Source organism: Vanessa atalanta, chromosome 11 (genome assembly GCF_905147765.1).
Source record: "Vanessa atalanta chromosome 11, ilVanAtal1.2, whole genome shotgun sequence".
Taxonomy (NCBI): Eukaryota; Metazoa; Arthropoda; class Insecta; order Lepidoptera; family Nymphalidae; genus Vanessa; species Vanessa atalanta.
In genome coordinates this window covers 7,076,346-7,097,761 of record NC_061881.1, presented here as the reverse complement: position 1 = coordinate 7,097,761, position 21,416 = coordinate 7,076,346, and the positions used below count along the sequence as shown (strand labels likewise).

The window sequence follows — 21,416 nt, the reverse complement described above, 5'->3', positions numbered from 1 at the left end:
AAAAAATCAAAAAATCTTCATTTATAAGATAGAAGTATGGAACTACCTTCATATTATATTTTGAAAATTATATTTTTTCTTTAAGTTATATATGCTTAGTTACACCATATATATGTACATATTATGGTGCTAGCAAATGATTACAAATCTTTAATTTAATTAATCAATTGTAATTCAACTTTCATTCTTGAAACCTTTAGTAAAATCTAAAATATTATTTATTCGAATAAGATATTGTAGGGACTTTTATATAGGTCTCAGTATATTTACAACCATATTATGTATATTCACAGTAGCATTGATCACTTTGATAAAATCAGTGACAATCATTGTCACAAGAAGTAAGGATAAGCTTAGAACGCCAAGTTTCCGACTCCGCTAAGTCAATAAATCATTCTTAGGGCAAGGTATCCGCTTCTATAATAAAATTCCGCAGACATTTTTAACTTTGCCGTTTTATAAATTCAAGTCAATTGTAAAAATACTTCGGTAAAGAAGCCATATTATTCGATACACGATTATATTGATGATAAAAAAGGATATATATAATATATAATTCTTGTTGACTTCCAGGCAGGAGACATAACATACATATATAATTGTATTTAACTAACATGACTGTATTTTTAGATATTGGAAAAGAGTCACTACTGAGTTTCTTGCCGGTTCTTCTCGGTAGAATCTGTATTCCGAACCGGTGGTAGCTTTACTTTAAATAGTTTGTATGTATACCGGATGTAATGATTCTATGTACAGGAACCAGCAAGGAAAACTAGTTTATCTAGTAGTTTCAAAGGTCGGCCGTCAAGCACAAGAAAGTAGCCCATGTCCTTCCTTGGAGTTCAAGCTTGCTTCATACAAAATTTGAATCATAGGTTTCATAATAAATAAAACTGCATATCCAACTAAAACTTTTAATACAACAAACTAAATAAGAAGTAATCATTATTGTATGAAATTAATCTTTACTATAATATTTAATTTATAATCTATACACTAGTAATAATTTTCACTGTTAACATATTTTAATTTAATATTACGTCTGTCAGTCTGACGGGAAACGAACATTTTAACAATTTTCCAACATAAATCTTTAAGCACGGGTAAGCTTTTAACGTCCTTTCACATGAAGCGTTCTTGCGAATTCTGTACTTCAAATTGATTTTAACTGGAAATTTTACGGAATAAAATATTTGTGATACGAATGTACAAAGTTACGTTATTTTAAATTTATCAGTTTTACGTTACTTGAGAAAATATTTATAAGTTAATAAAAGTATATTAATGTATATTTTAAAATTAATATTATATAAAAATATTCATTCAGAGAGGAATTCTGTAAATTATATTTATCTTTACTATAAATATAACAAAATTAATTTTTTTAAAAATAAATGATTTCAAATATATGTTTGATAGATAAATTTACGAATAAAAATTGACCTTTAAACTTTGTAAATTGAATTAGTTGTATCAGAAATGTTAAAATATGTTTATAAGAACAAATACGTAATGCCTGATAAGATCAATTAGGACTGGGTAATCTGATTTCTTCTATGAACTAGAAGAAATCAGAAATAATTAAAATAAAACTGTCTTGCATATCTAGTTGTTTTTTTAGGATAATAATTCTAAATAGACTTTTCTACCCGATTGCATTAACGAATTCTGACCTTATTAAATTGGGCGAGTAATTAGTATAACGAAATAACCGTGAAAATATTACACACAGGAACATATAAAACTATATTCTACACTACACTAAACTATATTCTAGTAATCCGTGTTACTCGTGGTGTGCATTAAAGAGTCATGTCCATGTTTTATTTATTCGTCTGCGTCTGGGAGAGCCGGCATTAGTGCCGAATTTTCACCCATACACAGAGTGGCTTCGTGAGGAATATTTGCATTTTCATTTTACAAGTATTATACGAGAACAAAGCTTATATTATTTTATTTTCTTGATATTTATATAATATTCATTTTAGCAACGAAAAAGTGATGTGCATCAAGAATGCATTTTAATTATCATTTTTTTTTATTGAGCAACGTAAAAGGTATTAAAAAGTGTACGAGTATATTTGTACGTAACATTTTCATTAATTAATTGCATATGAAATTAAATCCTTGTTAATTAGTGGAACCTAACTACGACAATTTAGTTTTAATGACATATTTCATATCCAACACCGTTCAAATTTCATGCTATTCTCCTCGTAAAATTCCACACTAAGCATGCATTAATTATACCGTAATGGTAATGTTAGTATCGGTTACATAAAAGTAATATCAAACGGCGAATTAATTACTACATCAATTAGCATAATAAATTGGATACGTGAAGTAACCACCAACGGAGTAAAATTAAATTAGTAGTATTAAGGTAATTCGATGAAATTGTAATAAGCGCTTGCTTTTTGATCCCTGGATAAATTGTGAAAGGCGAATGGCGCCCTGCTGGACGGTACACGGAATTATGTTACAGGAAGAGACTATTTAGTTTCGTATTTGGTTGCTATAAAAATAATTACTAGACGAGTTAAGTACTTCTAACTGGTCAGTTGAGTTTGTCAAAAAAGAATACGTGTTGCAATGTCTCAGTCAACACCTACGCTAATATCATGAATCGACTTAGCGTTCAAACCAGTGAATGAAATGTCTTTTATAAAATTAGTTACGAAGTCTTTGTCTTGAGAACATCAAAAAAGGACTTAGGTTACTTTTTTATACATAACATCTGACGATCAATCCTTAAAATAGCGACAACAACTAATTACTAAAAATTGTTATTAAAGCAGTGTCAGCGCTTTCGGGGTCAGCGCAATGTATTCTATTTCTCTATTTATGAAAGATATAACTAAAGTAAGTCTTGTTATATCCTCAATGACATTTTTGCATATTATCCTTGTAATATAACACCTTTTTTGATATTGCCGTGTACTTTGTAATATAAATATTAACATCAACATACAGAAGGGAAACAAACTATGTTTAATTATGTATTGCCTAAGTAAGGATCTGGCTTATTCATATGTGTGATGTGTATAATAACGTAAGTGATTATTCACTTGTTGTCGTGTTGTAAATATACTGCATCTTTTAATATATGTCATCATTCCGGTTTTAGCCGTGATCATATCATTTATATTTTGCCCAACGCTACGATAGAGTTGCTACTATCGTTGTCAACTAATGACAATAATTAGTATAATTTTTCTTTTGAATAATGTAGCGTATTTTATAGCTTACCACATTTGGTAGTTCTGTATTCGTGTCCGTCATCTCCGGGGTGCCCTGGCCACGGGCTAAACTAATTAGGCCCCCTGCTCTGTCAATGTTGTGCACGCGGCTCGGTTTAATGCGTGTGTCTCCATTAGCCGCCCTCAGTTTAAACACCCTGTGTACACTGACACTGACAATTCGCTAAAATTGATTTGTGCTTGAGGGGTTTTGCGCTGATGTCTATTTGCAGACTAATGTTGTGTTTTGTTGTTGTTGTTGTTTTCGCGAGCATAGAAATATGTTACATATTAATCTTTTTCCCTGTCTTTTTAATTTATTTTATTATTTTTACAACAACAATCCATAGAATTTGTACACATCTATGACAATTTCAAACTTAAAAACTACTAAAACAATATGATAAGTCAATTAATAGGTCAAAACCGCATGCATTAAGAACCTAAATAAAATTAATATTTTTTTTTATAGACTTCCTGTGCCTTTATGAGTTTCATTTTTGTATTATATGTAATTATATATTATTAATAAATTGAATGTTATTTATATAAATCACTTTAAAATACTTCTTCGAATAATTTCTAAATCAAATATTATTCTTAATAGGAATACTTAATATTGTATTCTAAATATAAAAAAACAACCATTTTAACTTTCTTCGTATATTTTATTTATCTATGACATACAAAATAATATAATTATTACAGGGCTTCCAGTCTTTTATTATGTTTAATATTCTTTATAATCTCAAACGCTTATCAAAAATAAATATTGATAGTTTTAATATTTATTTATTTTTTTAACTATTATTACTAAATATCAGTATAAGATAGTTGAGGCCTTCTCCTCTCGCGCTCTTTAAGTGTAATGTGACGTGTGTTGAACCCACGCCGCCGGCGGTGACCGTCACTTCCGCCTCTGACCGGGAGAGGTCACGGGCAATGATGCCCTGGAATGACACAATTAGTTAAGACATTACTCTAATTAAAACCATTAACCCTCAGTTTCTGAGACGGTGATAAGAGTCAGATTAACATATTTGAGTTTAATCTGTTTAGTCATTGGTCGATATCAGCCGATGACGTAATAAGCGACCAATAGGCGATTAGCATTTAGCCAAATTAGTAAATCTGACATTCCGCAAGATTATTATAAATAGATACTTTAATAAACTATAACATTGATGCTATGTGTACATGATTTCTTAAATAAATTAATATGACCGTACTAAAATTCTTGCTAAAATTTTAAACCTCGTCGAGTAGAGTTCAAGAGATAGCGATATTTTTTTAGTCAAATTAGTTTAGTTTATCATATATATTTGTAAAATAAAATGAAAACGTGTTTGTTTCGAACCTGTTATTATTTAAGCGGTCAAATTTCACAACTGTATTTTAAAATACCCAACCTATTGAGTTAAGATTTTGTATAAAATTTTATTGCAAGTTACAATACTATCTAATATAGTGCAGGAGTTAATATCTAATATAGAGAAAAAAATAAAATAAAAATATATATGCCTTTTTAAGGTTATTTAAAATACATAATTTAAATATCGAACTTAAACTTATAATTAAATATTTGTGTCACAATTAAAGTTGTTTTTTTTTAAATATAATACCTTTATAATCCTTTGTTTTGAGTCCGTATACGTATAATCCTTCTCCCGTTTTATTAAATAGATACTTTTATAAACTACTTTTTCCGTCGATACTAACAAGTTGTTGATTCTCGAACCAAGAACGAGGTCCTTAGAAGTCACTGAATGTGCAAATAACACTAACAATATCAATAATGTAACTTGTTTCATTTTGTCGAGAAATATGTCATTTTACACCGAGCAGATGATTACAACTGAGTCATTTATCGTGTATTCAAGGAAAACAAATGCAAAACTTATTTGACCTTGACTTCCATATTTAGATAGTTGATGATACATGAATTAATATTGACGGAGTGTTCATTATTTCGTATTATATATGTGTGTTAAGAGTTACTAATGAGGTTCTTGTCGGTAACGTTTATGTTAGTTGAGAAAGTAGCTAAATATTTAATTCAATACTGCAACATGAGGAATGACGATTCAACACTGTTCTCATATGTCTACTTAAATAAAGAATACTATTTTTTGTTTTCATTATTATTATTTTTTTTATTAAAGTCACTAATTTCTTTATTACTACACAATTTGAACGAAGCTCTTTGACGCAGCTTGCAGTAAAGTGAACTGACAGAAATCCTCACGGAAAAAAATAATTGTTTATTTGTTATTTAAGGTTTTGTATAATTATTTCTTTTTAAATAACAATTTTATTGTCATTTTATTATTTTTAAACGTTGATTAACGAGATAATGAACTAAAACACAATCATATAGCGAAAGCAACGTCGTTCCAACTGGTTGACATGAAACCTTTCTTTTATTTTAATAGTCGATTTACATAATATGTTACAAGTTTTAACAAGTTCGATAAATAAGATTATATATTTATTTATTTTTTTTATTTAATTTACAACATCCACGGGCTCACAGTTGCCCTTACCTTTTTTACATTTTATTTTTATAAATTTTGGCGTTATTTTATATTTTTGCTGAACATCAACAGATCTTCGCTGGCCATACAAGATTATATTCAAATGTTTTATAGAACGTCAGAAGCGTAATGTCTTATCCAGGCGGCATTATTAATGCAGTGTCGCTGGCGACAGACGGTCAGTTCGTGGCTCAAGCTACCGAAGCCGCAGTAGATGGATAGTCTACGTAAAATGCTCGTTTATTATTTACGGTTATTTAAATGAAAATGTTTTGCATATATAAAAGGTCATTGTACTCTTATAGTTATAATAATTAAATTAATTATAATAATAATTTTTGAATGAATTTAAAATACTACTTACATAGTTATTTAATTTTAATTACTGGTTTTTATTTTTATTTGTTGCCGAAGGTTGCACAAGAACTTCTACTATTGTTATACTATTTATTAATTATTTTAAGAAGTAATTTCATATAAAGACCTGATTTGGGATTTATTTTATTTATTTCTATGTAACAATAGTAACTTATTTTAGCAACTTTATAAGAAAAGAAAATATACCTATTTCTTCACATATTTAACTCATAAATAATGCTCATATCACATCCGTTAAAAAAAACAAAACACAAGCTATAAGTTTGAGGAACTGAAATATCTTTAACGCTAGACTAAGGTAATGTTTCAGCATAAATTTTATTTAAACATCATAGTAAAATAGAATAGGTTTAGCCTCTTGAGATATTGGTCAGCAACATGAAAGTCGTAGGTTCGATCCTGACCTCTTATATTATTGCCGTGCTCACTCTCAAGTCAAACTTAACGCTTTGTATACCCCTAGCAAAAAACATAAGCGTGCACTGATAGTTATTCTTTTGTTTTAGAATATATCAAATTTGAATAATATGTTTATATTAGTTTTAATTAAGGTAGTCTCTTAGGTTCGAAACAGTATTTGAAACAGCATAGGTAAGGAGCGAACTAAGTTGATAGTTACAAATGACATTGTATATTTCATTTCATCGCACCTTCCTTCACTGGTTTGACATTTAATAAGTGTTATTGTGCGTAATAAACATTTGCAAATGTCGCTAATAAGCACCGTCATTTATTTTATTGTCGACGCAACAGTATTAATTTTAGAGTCGTAGTCTTAAAACGTTCCATTGAATAATGATCGGTGGAATAAAGACATAAATTTGTACGAGTGGACGTTACGAGAATGTAAAATCGGTTTAAACTTTCATGACGAGAAATGTTTAACTACTGCATTGTCACCACATTTATGCTAACTCTACGGCATTTACTTGGAAGTACAAAACATTTATACGTCGTAATGAAGATATTTCGAAACAATTTTCTTTCTCCTTCGAAGTACAAAGAGGGATGTCTATTTATCACGATTTTATGTTAAAGGTTCGAAGAGCATTGTATTTGAAACAGATCAGACGGTGTAAATGTCGTAATAAATTCGCGGACTCGCATGTTTGCTCTTGAGTGCATTTAGCTGGATGTTATTCCAGACTTCGCCACGTCACCCGCTTTGATCTCATCCCGACTTTTTGCCGAGCACTTGTTTAATGTGACGACAAATAACTCAAACAGGAACGCGACTTTTTTTGATTTTATCAGACAGCGTACAACGTGTTTTAGCGTTTTAAATGTGTATGTACTTCATCATTAGTGAGATCATCTGACGATTGCAGGATGTTTGAAAGAGATATGGAATTCTTTTACGGGCCATTTTAACACTTTTATTTTCGTCTCTCACTCGTATTTCCATACCACGAGATAATAATACTTTCAACCTTTACTTAATCTCGCCGTAAGTTAAAAGAAATGAATATAAGCAATCTTTTAAACATGATTATTGTTTCTTTCCGTGCAGTGACGGAGTAAGAATACAATTCACTGCCCCTCTCTCTCCCATGGGTGTCGTAAGAGGCGACTAAGGGACATCTGAGCGACCATCTGCTCATCTGGTGGTAGGATGTCAATCATCCGCCTGGCTTGTTACCACCGTACGCATGGTGAAACACTCGTGAAGTGGCTGCTTGCAGCCGCGTTTCGAGATCAGCCGGCGTACAGCCAGTGCCCGAGCGCGCATTGTCGCGATAAGTGTTGGTCCTGTGGATGTTGCTGTTGAACCAATGCTGGAGGAAAGTATATTGACCCGCCGGTCAGGGAGACCCGTAGAAACGGTTGTTCCGCTGGCCGCCCGTGGCAGAGTACAGGGGCCCAAGCGTTCCTAACCAGCTCGCGAGGCTGCCCCACCAGGCCACGCATAATCCCGGTGTGGACCGTCGTGCCGGTTGGTGACCGGACGGTGGGGTCCCGGCGGCCACTACCGGGAGGGTTCGGGGGCCCTTCCGCCCGGCGGGTCGGTTTATTTTCTCTTCTGGCAACTTATTGGGGAAACACAGCTCCACACTTTGACCGTCCTTATCGTGGCAACGCATCGCTCGCTTCACGTCTCTTCCTCTTTTTTCCCCCTATCCATGACAGTGCATAAAAGAAATGACGGTCGTACAGCGGTGCACACCCCCACCATTCCCACGCTGTTTGAGGTTGAGTTCGTTAACATCCGTGGACTCCACGCTAACCTCAATGCTGTCCACCACCATCTCGAGACAGCACGGCCAGCAATGTTGTTTCTGACGGAGACTCAAATACTCCGTCCTGTCGATACCAGCTACCTTAATTATCCCGGCTACATGCTTGAAGAATCCTTCAAAGCGAAAGCCGGAGTATGCTTGTTCGTCAGGACGGATGTTTGTTGTCACCGTCTGCGCTGCTTGGAGGACCCTTCCTTCTCCCTGTTAGTGGTACGTGTGGACTTGGTTCGTCAGAGTCGGGTCTACGTGTGCCTCTACAGATCCCACAATGGTGACTTGGAGACAAGCCGACTATTTGACCATCTTAGTCGGGTGGCAGATGCTGCGCAAGAGCAGTTTCCTAACGCGGAACTGGTGTTTTTGGGGGACTTTAACGCTCACCATGAATCATGGTTGAAGTCCTCCAAAACTGACCATGCAGGAAGGACTGCCCATGCTTTCGCTCTCACGCATGACTTGACCCAGTTGGTTGATCAGCCCACCAGGATCCCAGACATTGACGGGCAAGCGCCTTCCCTACTGGACCTTCTGCTGACTAGCCACCCGGTGGAATATCAGGTTGAGGTTCGGGCTCCACTTGGTTCTTCGGATCACTGCCTGATATCTACCAAAGTGCCACAGGCCAAGCTGCCGCCACCAACGGTAAGCAAACGTCGCATTTGGCACTATAAGTCGGCAGATTGGGACGGTTTGCGCGATTACTATGCGTCAGTCCCTTGGAAGGAGCGTTGCTTCAGTGAGAATGACCCGACAGCTAGCGCCGCTGCTATTGCTGGTGAGATCCTGTTGGGGATGGAATACTACATTCCTAACTCAGACCTCGCCAGTAAGGGTACGCGTAACCGTTGGTTCACTCGCGAATGTGCCGATGCTGTGTCTTCTAAGCAGGCGGCTTATCGCGCGTGGATCAATGGCTGCGTTAGTGGGGCATCTAACATTGACTCACTGAAAGCAACCTACAATAAAACTTCCAAGTCTTGTAGGAAGGCATACACAAGAGCGGATGCACAGCGCATTGCGCGGTTTGGCCATGACCTTATTTCACAACCTAGAGGCTCCCGTAGCTTCTGGCGTCTGACCAAATCTGTGCAAAGCAATTTCTGTCAACCTTCGCTGCCACCGCTCAGGTATCCGGACGGATCGCTAGCTCACAGTCCGCAGGAGAAAGCTGATCTTCTGGCAAAACTCTTTGCGGATAATTCCGTAATCAATGATTGTAGTGCGCTGCCACCAACAATTCCTTCATGTGGCTACACGATGCCTGACATCAAAATCAGGCAACGTGATGTACGTGCAGAGCTACAATCACTTGATGTGCGGAAAGCTAGCGGTCCCGATGGAATACCAGCCATAGTGCTGATGAAGTGTGCAGCGGAGCTGTCTCCTGTGTTAACGCGCCTGTTCCAGCTGTCTCTTTCTACAGGATGTGTGCCGGATTCTTGGAGAGAAGCTAATGTGCAAGCGGTTCCCAAAAAAGGGGATCGATCTGACCCGGCAAATTATCGGCCAATAGCTATCACCTCAGTTCTTTGTAAGGTGATGGAACGGATCTTAAACAACCAACTGATCCATTACCTAGAAGATCACTGTCTAATTAATGATCGTCAGTACGGGTTTCGACCAAAACGGTCCACAGGTGATCTTCTAGCGTACGTAACACACCTCTGGGGTGAAGCTATCGATAAGCGTGGAGAGTCGTTGGCCGTCAGCCTCGATATCTCCAAGGCTTTCGACAGAGTCTGGCACAGAAGTCTTCTCTCCAAGCTGCCGGCATACGGTCTGCCGGTTCAGCTCTGCACCTGGATTGCTAGCTTCCTACACAAGCGCAGCCTTCGCGTTCTAGTTGATGGTTGCGCTTCAAAATCCCATGTAGTGAATGCTGGAGTCCCCCAGGGGTCTGTGATATCCCCCACGCTCTTTCTTCTGCATATCAATGATATGCTCTCTCTCGGGAACATACATTGCTATGCAGATGACAGTACAGTGCACGGGGGATACCACGGACGCGCAGCGGCTGGACGGGCGGAAACTGAGGAGAGACGGAGGGATCTTGTTGTTGAACTCGATAGGACGTTAGGACTCATCGCCAAATGGGGCTCTGACAATCTTGTTGAGTTTAACGCCAAGAAAACACAGGTGTGCGCTCTCACAGCGAAAAAGTCACCATTTTCCCCTCCTCCTTCCCTCTGTGGCACCACGCTGGAGATACATAGCAAAGTCGCCATACTGGGAATCGACGTTCGGTGCGACCTCAATCCAAGGGATCACATCGAGGCTGTTATAAAAACAGCCTCACGTAAACTCGGAGTCCTGAACAAGGTGCGGCGTTTTTTCACGCCTGCTCAACTGCTCCTGCTGTATAAAACACAGGTACGGTCCTGCGTTGAATATTGCTCGCACCTCTGGGATGGCTCCGCTAAGTACCTACTGGAGGCCTTGGATCGGTTGCAGCGACGTGCGGTTCGCATTATTGGCGATGTAAAGGTCACCAACACCCTCGAGCCTTTACAATTGCGTCGAGAGATAGCGGCACTCAGCGCTTTCTATCGAATGTGTCACGGCGAGTGCTCAGAGGAACTATTCTCCCTTATTCCTGCTTCCCCTTTCCTTCACAAGTCCACGCGTGCTGGTTCTCGATGTCACCGCCTAACTGTGACATCAATTCCATCGCGTACAAAGAAATTTGGCAACTCTTTTCTTTGTCGCACTTCCAAAACATGGAATTCTTTACCAGCGCACGTATTCCCCTCCTCTTATGACCTGGGTTCCTTCAAGCGAGGCGTGAAGAGGCATCTTGCGGGCCGGCAAGGCGGGGGCGGCTAGAGCAGATCACCTTTCCCAACTGCACTAGCCGTCGTCGCGTTTGGACTCTGCTACCACTTACCATCAGGTGGAGCAGAGTCATTTGCCCTCCCGGGCAATAAAAAAAAAAAAAAAAAAAAACTTAATACGTCTCTTATGGTTGGATGTGTGATAGCAACTCAAACGTTCTTTTGATAATCGTCATCTGTAAATTAAAATAGCTTATGTATGTTTTCCATTACAATTTCAACACTTATTATAATCAATTGTATACTTTACCGTCATCAAAGCTTAGCCGTCATCAAAGTATTCAGTCGGTATAGAAATTTGTATCGAGTATTTTTTTTGTTAGAATTACGAATCGAATTTTTATTAAGATTCATCGGTTATTTTTAACTTGGCATATTAGAAGCATATATCAATAAAACATTGATAATTAAAGCATATTACTCAATACAGGATTATATTAAAGATAAAAAATCGTGGACTAGGTATTTGTTAATTTCTAGTATAATTGTACTTTATTGACATACTCTGTAATTGAAATGGGGGAAAGAGTAACTCCTGAGTTTTATGCTGGTAAGAAGAGAAAACTCTTTAGAATCTTTCCGAACCAGTATCCTGTAATATAAACATTCAAAATTGGTTTTATAAGCCTACTTGAATAAAGAATAATTTTATTTTGTATAACTTTATTGTAATATCAAATGCATTTTTTTATATTATATAATATATTTATGACTATATTTTAGCCACTTGCTTACTTGTAGTTCAAAATATTTTGTGATACGATTTAATCTAATAAGTTAACTTTATGTGATACAAACGATGGAGCTATATTTTTTCTAGATAAAAAAGGAATGAAAACCTTTTTGTTGTTACTTATAAAGTTTCACGTAATTATATTAAACAGAAGTAGTTATTCATTATATCACTGCACTCGCAATGTAGGAATAATTGAGTCAAACGGGCTCGTCAGCTACGCCGAACGAATCATATCATCCAATTCCCAGTTGCGCAGAGATATAATCAACCTGAACTCTTATTACTATAATTATAAAGATTATAATCCTTTGTAAGCAAATATCAGTATGTGTGGTCATCCATACAAGCGAATTGATATTTCCTCTTTCCGACGAATATATAGTTAATTGCATTTCCGGGGGTCTGTCATTGTTTGTGAGACGATCACAGAACGTTGATGCATTAGCGTTGAATTATATCAAATTACAACTGAATTCGATATTTAAATACTTACAAATTTTATTAAATCTAAATTATCTAGCTTAAGCGTTAGGTAGTAAATAAAAGAACCTCTATCAGACAGTGACAGTGAATTGCGATTATTTATATTATTCGTTAATGAACCTTTTTTTTTACTTATTAGAAATTGTTAAACATGATTTGTATACCTTTGCTAGAATTATTGATATAAATGTATTCTAAGTACAAAAAAGATACTCCACAATCAATAAATATCTTACTGCTGGGATAAGATATTACTTTCTCTTGAGGAGCTCGCTTCTTCAAAGCGAGTCGGTAGAGATGTCACCGTGAAAATGAGCACTGTCTGAAAAGATATATAGATTATGAACAGAACTTCCAATTTAAAATCAACACTAAATTTCGATAGTTTATATTTATAATTTAACTCAAAATAACCCGTTATATTAAAAACCATATGCGTCGCCAGTTAACAATTCGCCTTGCTTTATTATAAACTAACGGTCATTTAATTACCTGGTAAACGATACGTATCTATCAGAACTAATTTTAAAGAAACAATTAAACATTATAACTTACAAATTGTCGCATACGTGTATTGGTTAATTTCTCTTCAAACTTAAAATACGACTTTCATCAAATTTCCCGATTGTGACTTCAAGTGAGTAGGTAATAATTACTAAAACGAAATTATGGGTAAAATGAAATGAAAAACGTATATCCCTTATGCATAATACTTTACGTATAAAAGGAACAGTGTAATAACAGGGTTCAGTGACATTGAGTGACGTACTTAATCTTTTTGCTTGACAGCGTGACACGAGGAAGCCTTTGTTTTTTCCTGCGAAGAGAGACTTTCTATGCCTCTGCGTATTCAGTAGTCACACCGACGCAGTCATCGCACTGTGAACTGTGAACACGGTTGAGACTTGAGACAGGTAGCAGACTCCAAGACACTTAGAACACAGCTTTACATCGTCGTAATTTCATTATAAACTACAAATATAATGATATTATTTACTGATGATTGTGTATCACTTAAAATATTCATAAATTTTTAATTTATAATCAGGTTTGTCACGACAATAGTCTGAACTTAAAGCGAGTAAAACTGCAAAGCGCAACCTATTGTCTATTCCAATCATAACAGGAGAAAAGTCAAGTAAACAACATTTGACAGCAAATTGTCACGATATCATTGGTCGAGAGCCTGATTAATTTGTGATATTCACCATGGATTTGCGAAAACATGGCGTTTTGAACGTCGACAAACTGTTATCGGAATTTTGGAAGTAAAATTAAAGTGGATATAAGTAGTTTAGTGTGCTGTATTATGAATAAAGATAAATTAATCATAAACTCTTAGTACTGCACAATATAGCTGAGTTATTAGCAAATCGCATGAATACGTATATCTAAGGTTTGTTTGCCTTTATTCCTACTTCGATTGGAATAGGCTATACACCATATATTTATATACATGATAATAAATTGTGCATACCCGCCTTGTATACCAAAATGCGCTGTATCTTCTAGCGTAAGTTTTATGTAGATTTTTCAATTAGGCATTATCAGAAAAAACATCTCGTCATTTATTAGTATAGGTATTCCATGTAAAGTATCAGCCTGTCTATCAACTAGACTAAAGCTTTTCCTTCATTTTAATAAATAGTTAGGAGCTTATTCAACTATGCTAATCAAATGTGGATGCACGGTGTAGATTTCCAACAAACAGCTGCAGGTATCCTCACGGTGTTTTCGTTTATCGTGGAACACGAGATGAGATATAAATACAAATTAAGCATATGAAAATTCTATAGTACTTAATCAATTTTGAACCCACAGTCATCGTTTAAGATTCATAATATGTGCCAACCACTAAGCCATTTCATCATATTCCAAATAAGACTTGTTTTAATAAGTAGAAAGCAAACATTTGATCTCATTCTAAGTCGACCTAGATTCCTACTATCTAGTACAAGAGCCCTAAAAGAAAACTGGAGCATTTTACATCTGACATTCCAGTCAGATATTAAAGTGCAGGGCTTTTAGTATTTTTTGATCACTTTTGTTCGCCCAGTATTGTTGACAACGTTTAAATAGGACGAGTTTCAACATCTTTTAAATAAATTCTTAAATATTACTTTACGTTATTGTTTTTAAGATAAGAAAAAAACAATTCAAAGCAATTTGTCGCTTACATGTATCAATATTTTTTTTTAATTAAAATATGTAAACTTTTTAGTAAGTATTTATAAAATTATATTTTACCTCTACGTACGTAGTATAATTATAATGCTTAATCAATTTCTGATAGCGTTAAACATTTTTGCTATACAATAATAAAACAGCAACCCATTGTAACGTAATGATAGCGAACGAATTGGTTATATCTAAATCATTGGATCGTAGGTTATATTTATGCAATCAAGATATTATCTGCCCTACACCAAAACTTACACACCAAAGTAAAAAAATAAAAATTAAAGACAAGTTGAACAAAAGGCACAGATAACATGTCTGGGGAGATACAAATTTAACAAAAAAAAAACTTTAATTTTAGGTTAAATTTAATTAGTTTAATTTTAGTTGCAGCCTATATCATATATAACGTAGACTTATTTAAATATTGTTAAACGTGCTGTAATATCGAATTAGGACAACCATGTCCTGTAATTATACGTATACAGTTTTGTATTATAAATAAATAAAATAAATGGAAAATTTTAAAGAAAATAAGACGTAGTGTCTTTAGCTACCATGTTAAAATTATTACTAACAACACGTCGGCAGATTCTCCAATACCTCATATGAGCATTTGCTATATTTATATAGCAATAAATAAATATCGTGAGGATAAAGGTAATCGTGTCATACAAGTTCTAGAAACAAATAAAATTCGGTCACATGTATGTAGGCACATCAACACATTCGCAGCACCCATTTTTTTATTGCATAGGATGTCGGTCTGGCAAATAATGGTCTGTATTTTGCGTGAAAATAATTGCGTAATACCCAGACGGGTTTGCTCAAAGCCCTTCAACCATACATATAACTTATAAGTTCCAAATTTTCCTTTAAGGGAAAAGGATGCCATTAGCTAGCAGTAAGATATTTACAAGTTTGTTAAATTATAAAAACTCTAATCACTCGATTTTAAAGACGTATTTATAAAGTTTTAAATTATGTTAAGTAACAGAAGTTTTTGTTAAACAAATATAATAATAAAAAAAAATAACTTAGCCGATTTTATTAATATAACTTCAAAATATATTACAACGTGTAACGCGGAACAATAAAGGTTATTATTTATAACATCGCGTGATAAAGTTTTATGTGGAAAAACTAATTTTATTTTCACTAAAGCAACGTGTTCGCGATACGTGAACGAAGTAAATTATACACTTAATTATAATATAACCGTGTATTATATTTAACGAGTACGACGAAATATGTAATAAAAATCAATAGCCGCTAACCAATTCATGTGTAACAACTATTCGAGATAAGAAAAAAAGGGCAAATATCTATAATACAAATTTTATTCCGCAACTGTGGTATAAATTAAGTTCTCTTGTTATTAGTACAATAAAGAACACGCGAAATTATTTTGAAACGAACTAGTGGTTCCGTACAAGATTTTAACAATAATATTTATATCTAAAATTTAATTTAATTTAAAAACATTTTGTCAGTTGCTTATTATTTTAATATACATACACGTGTTTAGATACAAGATTAACAATATAAAAGTATTTAGTTCATTTTTATATTCATGGAAAAATTAAAAAATTTAAAAGATTATATGTAACATCACACTGCCAAATTTTCCGTTGAGGTTATTTGGTTTTCTTTAAACACATTTCATTTAATCTTCAAAGTCAGTATTAGGAGCCCTTAAAATATAGATCTTTAGAATGGTGCCAGATATAGTTTAAAAGTTGGAAGCAATATTTTAGTATAACTGCTCTTTTGTTGCTTATATATTATGTATGTAAAAATATAACGAGGCGCAAACACAAAATAATTTAATTCAGATATATTAAGCTGTTTCGCTTATTACAACAGTTTATTCCGCTATTGTGGAAGGATTAAAGTTCTTTAACTAGTAGTACAATGAAGAACACGCGAAGCATTGATACGTTTGCTTCATAGTAACAAAATGTAATAAATTAAAATTCATTCAAATAAACTTCAATTCGAATCTTTATACAGTAAAGTATATTTTCCTTTGTAATCATATTTTTGGCGTGTATTGATAGTTCGTGTACAGTTTGCGTGTCTGTCAGCTATAGTGACACGTAAACTGGGAATATCATTTCTGATAATTACAGTATAGACATTATGTTTTAAATACTCTTTTTAGTACCTTTATATAATACAAGATAAATAAGCAATCAGAAAGATAGGTAACATTTTATTAATAGACATTTCACAAGAAGTATAATTTATATGAATGTCAAAGATAAATTGTGTGAATATTCGTGTTAAAAAGAAAATATTGAGATAGTCAAATATGAAAAACTACAATAGACGGAAAGGAATCAGTATAAGTCTTTATTTACATTAAAGGCAAGGAACTAAAAAAAAAACATTGAATTAAAATACGAAAATGTCATTGTCGATATAAATATAGCATCCATTTGCGCACTCCATGACACGTATAGATTTAACAAGCAAACCATATGCAACTAAAACTTTTCGCCCTCTAAGCAAAGAAACGCCATTAAAACTCACGTGGGACCATACCCTGTCCCCGGGGTAACACGTAACGTGGTTCCGCTGCATTTTTATTTTACCACTAATTGGTGCATTTCGGGGGTAAAAGCGAAACCCCAGAGGTCCCTAAGGGGATAAGATACAAACACGGCTTTTTCAATGTCACTTTATTTGTACTTAATGAATGTGGTGTTGTACGAGATAAGTCAATTTATTGTACCAGGTTGATGGGATAAATTTTATTATAAATAATAAATGAATGACTAAATATTTTTTGTTTTTCCTTTGTAAGAATGATTTATGTTTTCGAATTTCGAATGTTATTTTTTTTGTAATTAACCGTTAAAACAGAAAATGTTGTTATTATAACAATACAAGGAATTCCTAACATTAAAATTGATTTTGATTATCACATATATTTTCTATTATTTAATTGCAAATCAATGTAACGTTAACCCCTTGTATATATTATGTTACACGAAGAAAAAACTCATCTCTTTTTAACTCTGAATTGATTAAAAAACCGGTTCTATTCGGTTTCACGGTGCGGGGAGTATAACAAAAGACGAACCTTAATATTATCGGATGATCCTTTACCCATTGCAACGTTGCTACCGAATTTCACGCACCCTTTGTAATAATATGTGCACGAGAGGTTCTTATCTACCCTCTCCATGATGATATGAAGTCTCCGATACCGATAGAGGCTCTGTATCATATTGGCACTTTTTGTGGATCAGATCCACTTCTCAACGAATAATGGTACTACTTTCCTCGATGACAGGGTTCAATTGATGGAGGTTCCGTATAAAAATTAACTATGGGCTTAGAGCTAGTACAGGTTTAGATTGAAAAATATCATTATAATTTTGTGTTAAGTTTACAAGAGTATATAAAACGTGTTACAATCGGGGCTAGTCCACTAATCGTTTATGTATAAAATGTAAACAAAACAATGACTCGCTAATTCGCCGCCCCCGCCCTGAGGTCATCGAGGTGCGGTCCTGGCGCAGCTTGATTGTAATGAGAACACGTTTTTATATACAATTCGATCTCTGGATTTTGTTAATATTATTCATTAGTTTTTTTTTAATTTATATGATTCAATAATAATGTTCTTCTGCCCAGTTTCGTCCACGCCGACCGATCTCAAGGGAATTAGCAATTACAAAAAAAAGGTAAACTACTTATATATAAAGTATATTAAATGCATTTTTTTTTAATTAGTTGTAAATGTAAATAAATCTTTAAATTCGCATTGGATCCGTAAAGAAACTTTTTTTGTAATTTCAACTTTAAGGAAGAAATGGGAAACTCTTTGTAAGGTCTTTGTTTTTTGAAGTTAGTAACATGAAAATATGAATCCTTATTTTACCTATACAAATTCTGAAAATTGAAATTTATAGAGATGACACCTAGTAAATAAGATTAATACAGACTTAAAACTTAATAAAATATTGCGTCAATAATTTTCTCGTCCTGTTTAAATTCGTGAAACGACAGTACGTTACGTTGATTTAATACTTTACAAAAGTTAACACCGTTTTATAAGCGTTGAGATAAGAAGTGTGTGTAAGATTAATTGCTTTAAAGACAGATTACATTTCATGGCACAGGTACTTAAGTAAATAAATTTCGTATCTATCATTAATCTTTTGAATTTATTGGCTAGTTGCTAGTAGGTAAAACATTTCACTGCAGTGCGAGGGCGGAAGACATATTTATAGTTGTTAAGATAAAAGAGATGAAAGTGTCAGTATTTTTTAACGTTTTTGGGAAAGTTAGAAATAAATGCCTTTTTCATTTTATCTAGATGATTGCGCTGAGTGAAATACTCGTGACTCTGAGTTATTTATTGTGTCCAGAAAGTTTATAACCCACGTTATAGATAACTTTTTAAATAAGTGTTTAGTTTCATTTAAAATTGTTAAAAATTAAGAGTTTTATTAAAAATAAAGAAACAGTGTACGGCTATTTCATTGAATTAAATCTGAACGATATAGTGTTAGTGTTTAAATTATTAAGTTTATTGAGGTGAGTTTATAGTTTGTTCTTACAGAATAACAAGATCGTAAAATACCAGAAAGTAGTAAGCGACATTGACAATAAAAATTATAGCATTTTAAGGACGTACAACTCAAAACAGCGTAGGACCGTAAGTCGGATTTCAACACTTGGCGAATGAGATACGGAGTCAGTTCTAGTCAGGGGTCTCTCAAGTATTATTTTCCGAGCCGATATTGAATAAAAATTTTGACTATGGTTAATTTAAATGTCTACTGATTAATATTTTACAAAGCTGGTACAATATAGTTCATACCCGACTGAATTCATTCCAAAATATAATTAATATAAAAATAATTTAGTGTATGAACTATCTTTTAGAGATATTGTGTGTGTGTGTGTGTGTGTGTATATCGTATTCAATGGCTAACAAAATAATTTCATTCAATTTTCGAAATTGATAACATATTGTTACACTTGTAACGTGATGAGATATATGATATAAATTTTGTCACATCTAAAAAATACATCAGGCTTAAAGGGCATCACACAGTAGGTACAGACATAGTCGATGTCCAACACATCAAACCTGAATCGAAGTGTTGCGTCGTTGTACCGGCGGCTTTACCGCACTCGGGGGAAATTCGCTGATCCTGACGTAAAACACTGTCCAGAGTTCCCGACAGAATGTATATGTTGCTTTAACAAACAAATGGATAGCGTAACATAAAATCATTGACTACATTTTTTACGTCTGAACTTATTGTTATTTAACCTTTTTTAGCGCGGTGAGAGTGAGGTCGTATTTCTGTTTAATATTACATTGCAATTGTAACGTTTTTAAGCATAAATGCATCTTACAAGTGTAACAGTTTTTAGTGAAGCGATTACTATAACCGTCAACCAATGTATACGTAATTAATGTACATATGTATTTCATCTTGTAAATACTAGATGGCGTTATGTCAAATTGTAGATAATTCTGAATCGTGATGGCAAGATTCGCTAATTGTTTGCATATAGGATTTATAAATTTTTGAATAAACATGGTTACCAGTGGCACCTAATAGTTTTATTAGTAAAACGTTAGTGTTGTGGAGCATCCTATAGATCGACTGAGCTAGTTGTTCAACCAATATTAAGATTATATAAATCATAAAAAAGTGTTCCATGCAGGACATATTATACACATATATAACTATAATAAACTAACATAACTTTGTATTTTAAATGATGAAAAGAGTAACTACTGACTTTTTGCCGGTTCTTCTAGGTTGAATCTATATTTCGAACCGTAGCTTCACTTAATATAGTTAGTAAAATGACGATTCAAAAGTACTTGTAAAAACCTACTTCAATAAAGTATATTTGATTTTGCACACTGAGTTACTTATTAAAAAAGATTATACGAAAGTGCCGAATATTAAACTAACAAAGACACTTCAAGGATTATTAAATAGCGTAAGAGCGGACTATGATATTTAAAATATCAAAACCTCTGCATTTATATATATTAACTTCTGTATTTTCATATTTATATAACTCCATATATTTATGATACCAAATATCAATTGAAGTCAATAGCAATAAATAAGTCATGTTCGATTGTCCCCGCATGTTATTTTTCTGAACTAAGTTTTTGGTCGCTCCGCGGGGGTTAGCGTTGCGTTACATACACATCCTGGTCTCGATTCAATCTGGCGAGTGCTCGTATAACCACATGTGGCTCATTGGATAAGTGAATTATATGTCCTCAGTTGAAAGCATCGGTGTATGAATGCTATTCACGTCATTGTCATTTTATTTAGGGATATATTGATTTTGATATTAGAAGCCTTTTTATATCTTGTCTTGTGAAGCGTTCTTTGTTAGGGGTTAAAGAGTATAAAGTTTATGGTACTCCTTACAAATATTAAGTTTAGATTTATGTTTGACGTGTAGTTTCTCTTTATCTAAATTTATTCCGCTTTTATTTTACTTTTCAATTTTTCTTTTAATACAAATAGTTACATAAATAAATCACATTAATAATGTATTTAGGATTTTTAATAAAACAACGTATAAATTAATACCATATTGGAAAATATTGGTATTAAATATAAGTAGTTTGTAGGATATACCGCGAAGGCATCATTTGTTTTAATATTGTTTTGTAATTAAAGATAGTTAGTTTATTAGGACGATTAGCTAATATGAGTAGTTTAGCAAGGCCTATACATAATAGTACTTTGTACTTCTATTTCTTCTTATTTATAGGCATTTATTTTTCCACAGCTTTA

The 21,416-nt window shown here is 33.8% G+C and overlaps 1 protein-coding gene across 1 annotated transcript; it reads right to left on the bottom strand.

Moving 5' to 3' along the window:
* Nucleotides 1–3,950: 3,950 nt before the first annotated feature.
* LOC125067368 (probable salivary secreted peptide) lies at nucleotides 3,951–5,090 on the bottom strand. Its single transcript, XM_047675921.1, has 2 exons — nucleotides 4,862–5,090; nucleotides 3,951–4,189 (listed from the first exon to the last, which is right to left on the bottom strand). Exons 1-2 carry the CDS (start codon nucleotides 5,048–5,050, stop codon nucleotides 4,040–4,042), a joined length of 339 nt encoding a protein of 112 aa, XP_047531877.1. The 5' UTR covers nucleotides 5,051–5,090; the 3' UTR covers nucleotides 3,951–4,039.
* Nucleotides 5,091–21,416: the final 16,326 nt, after the last annotated feature.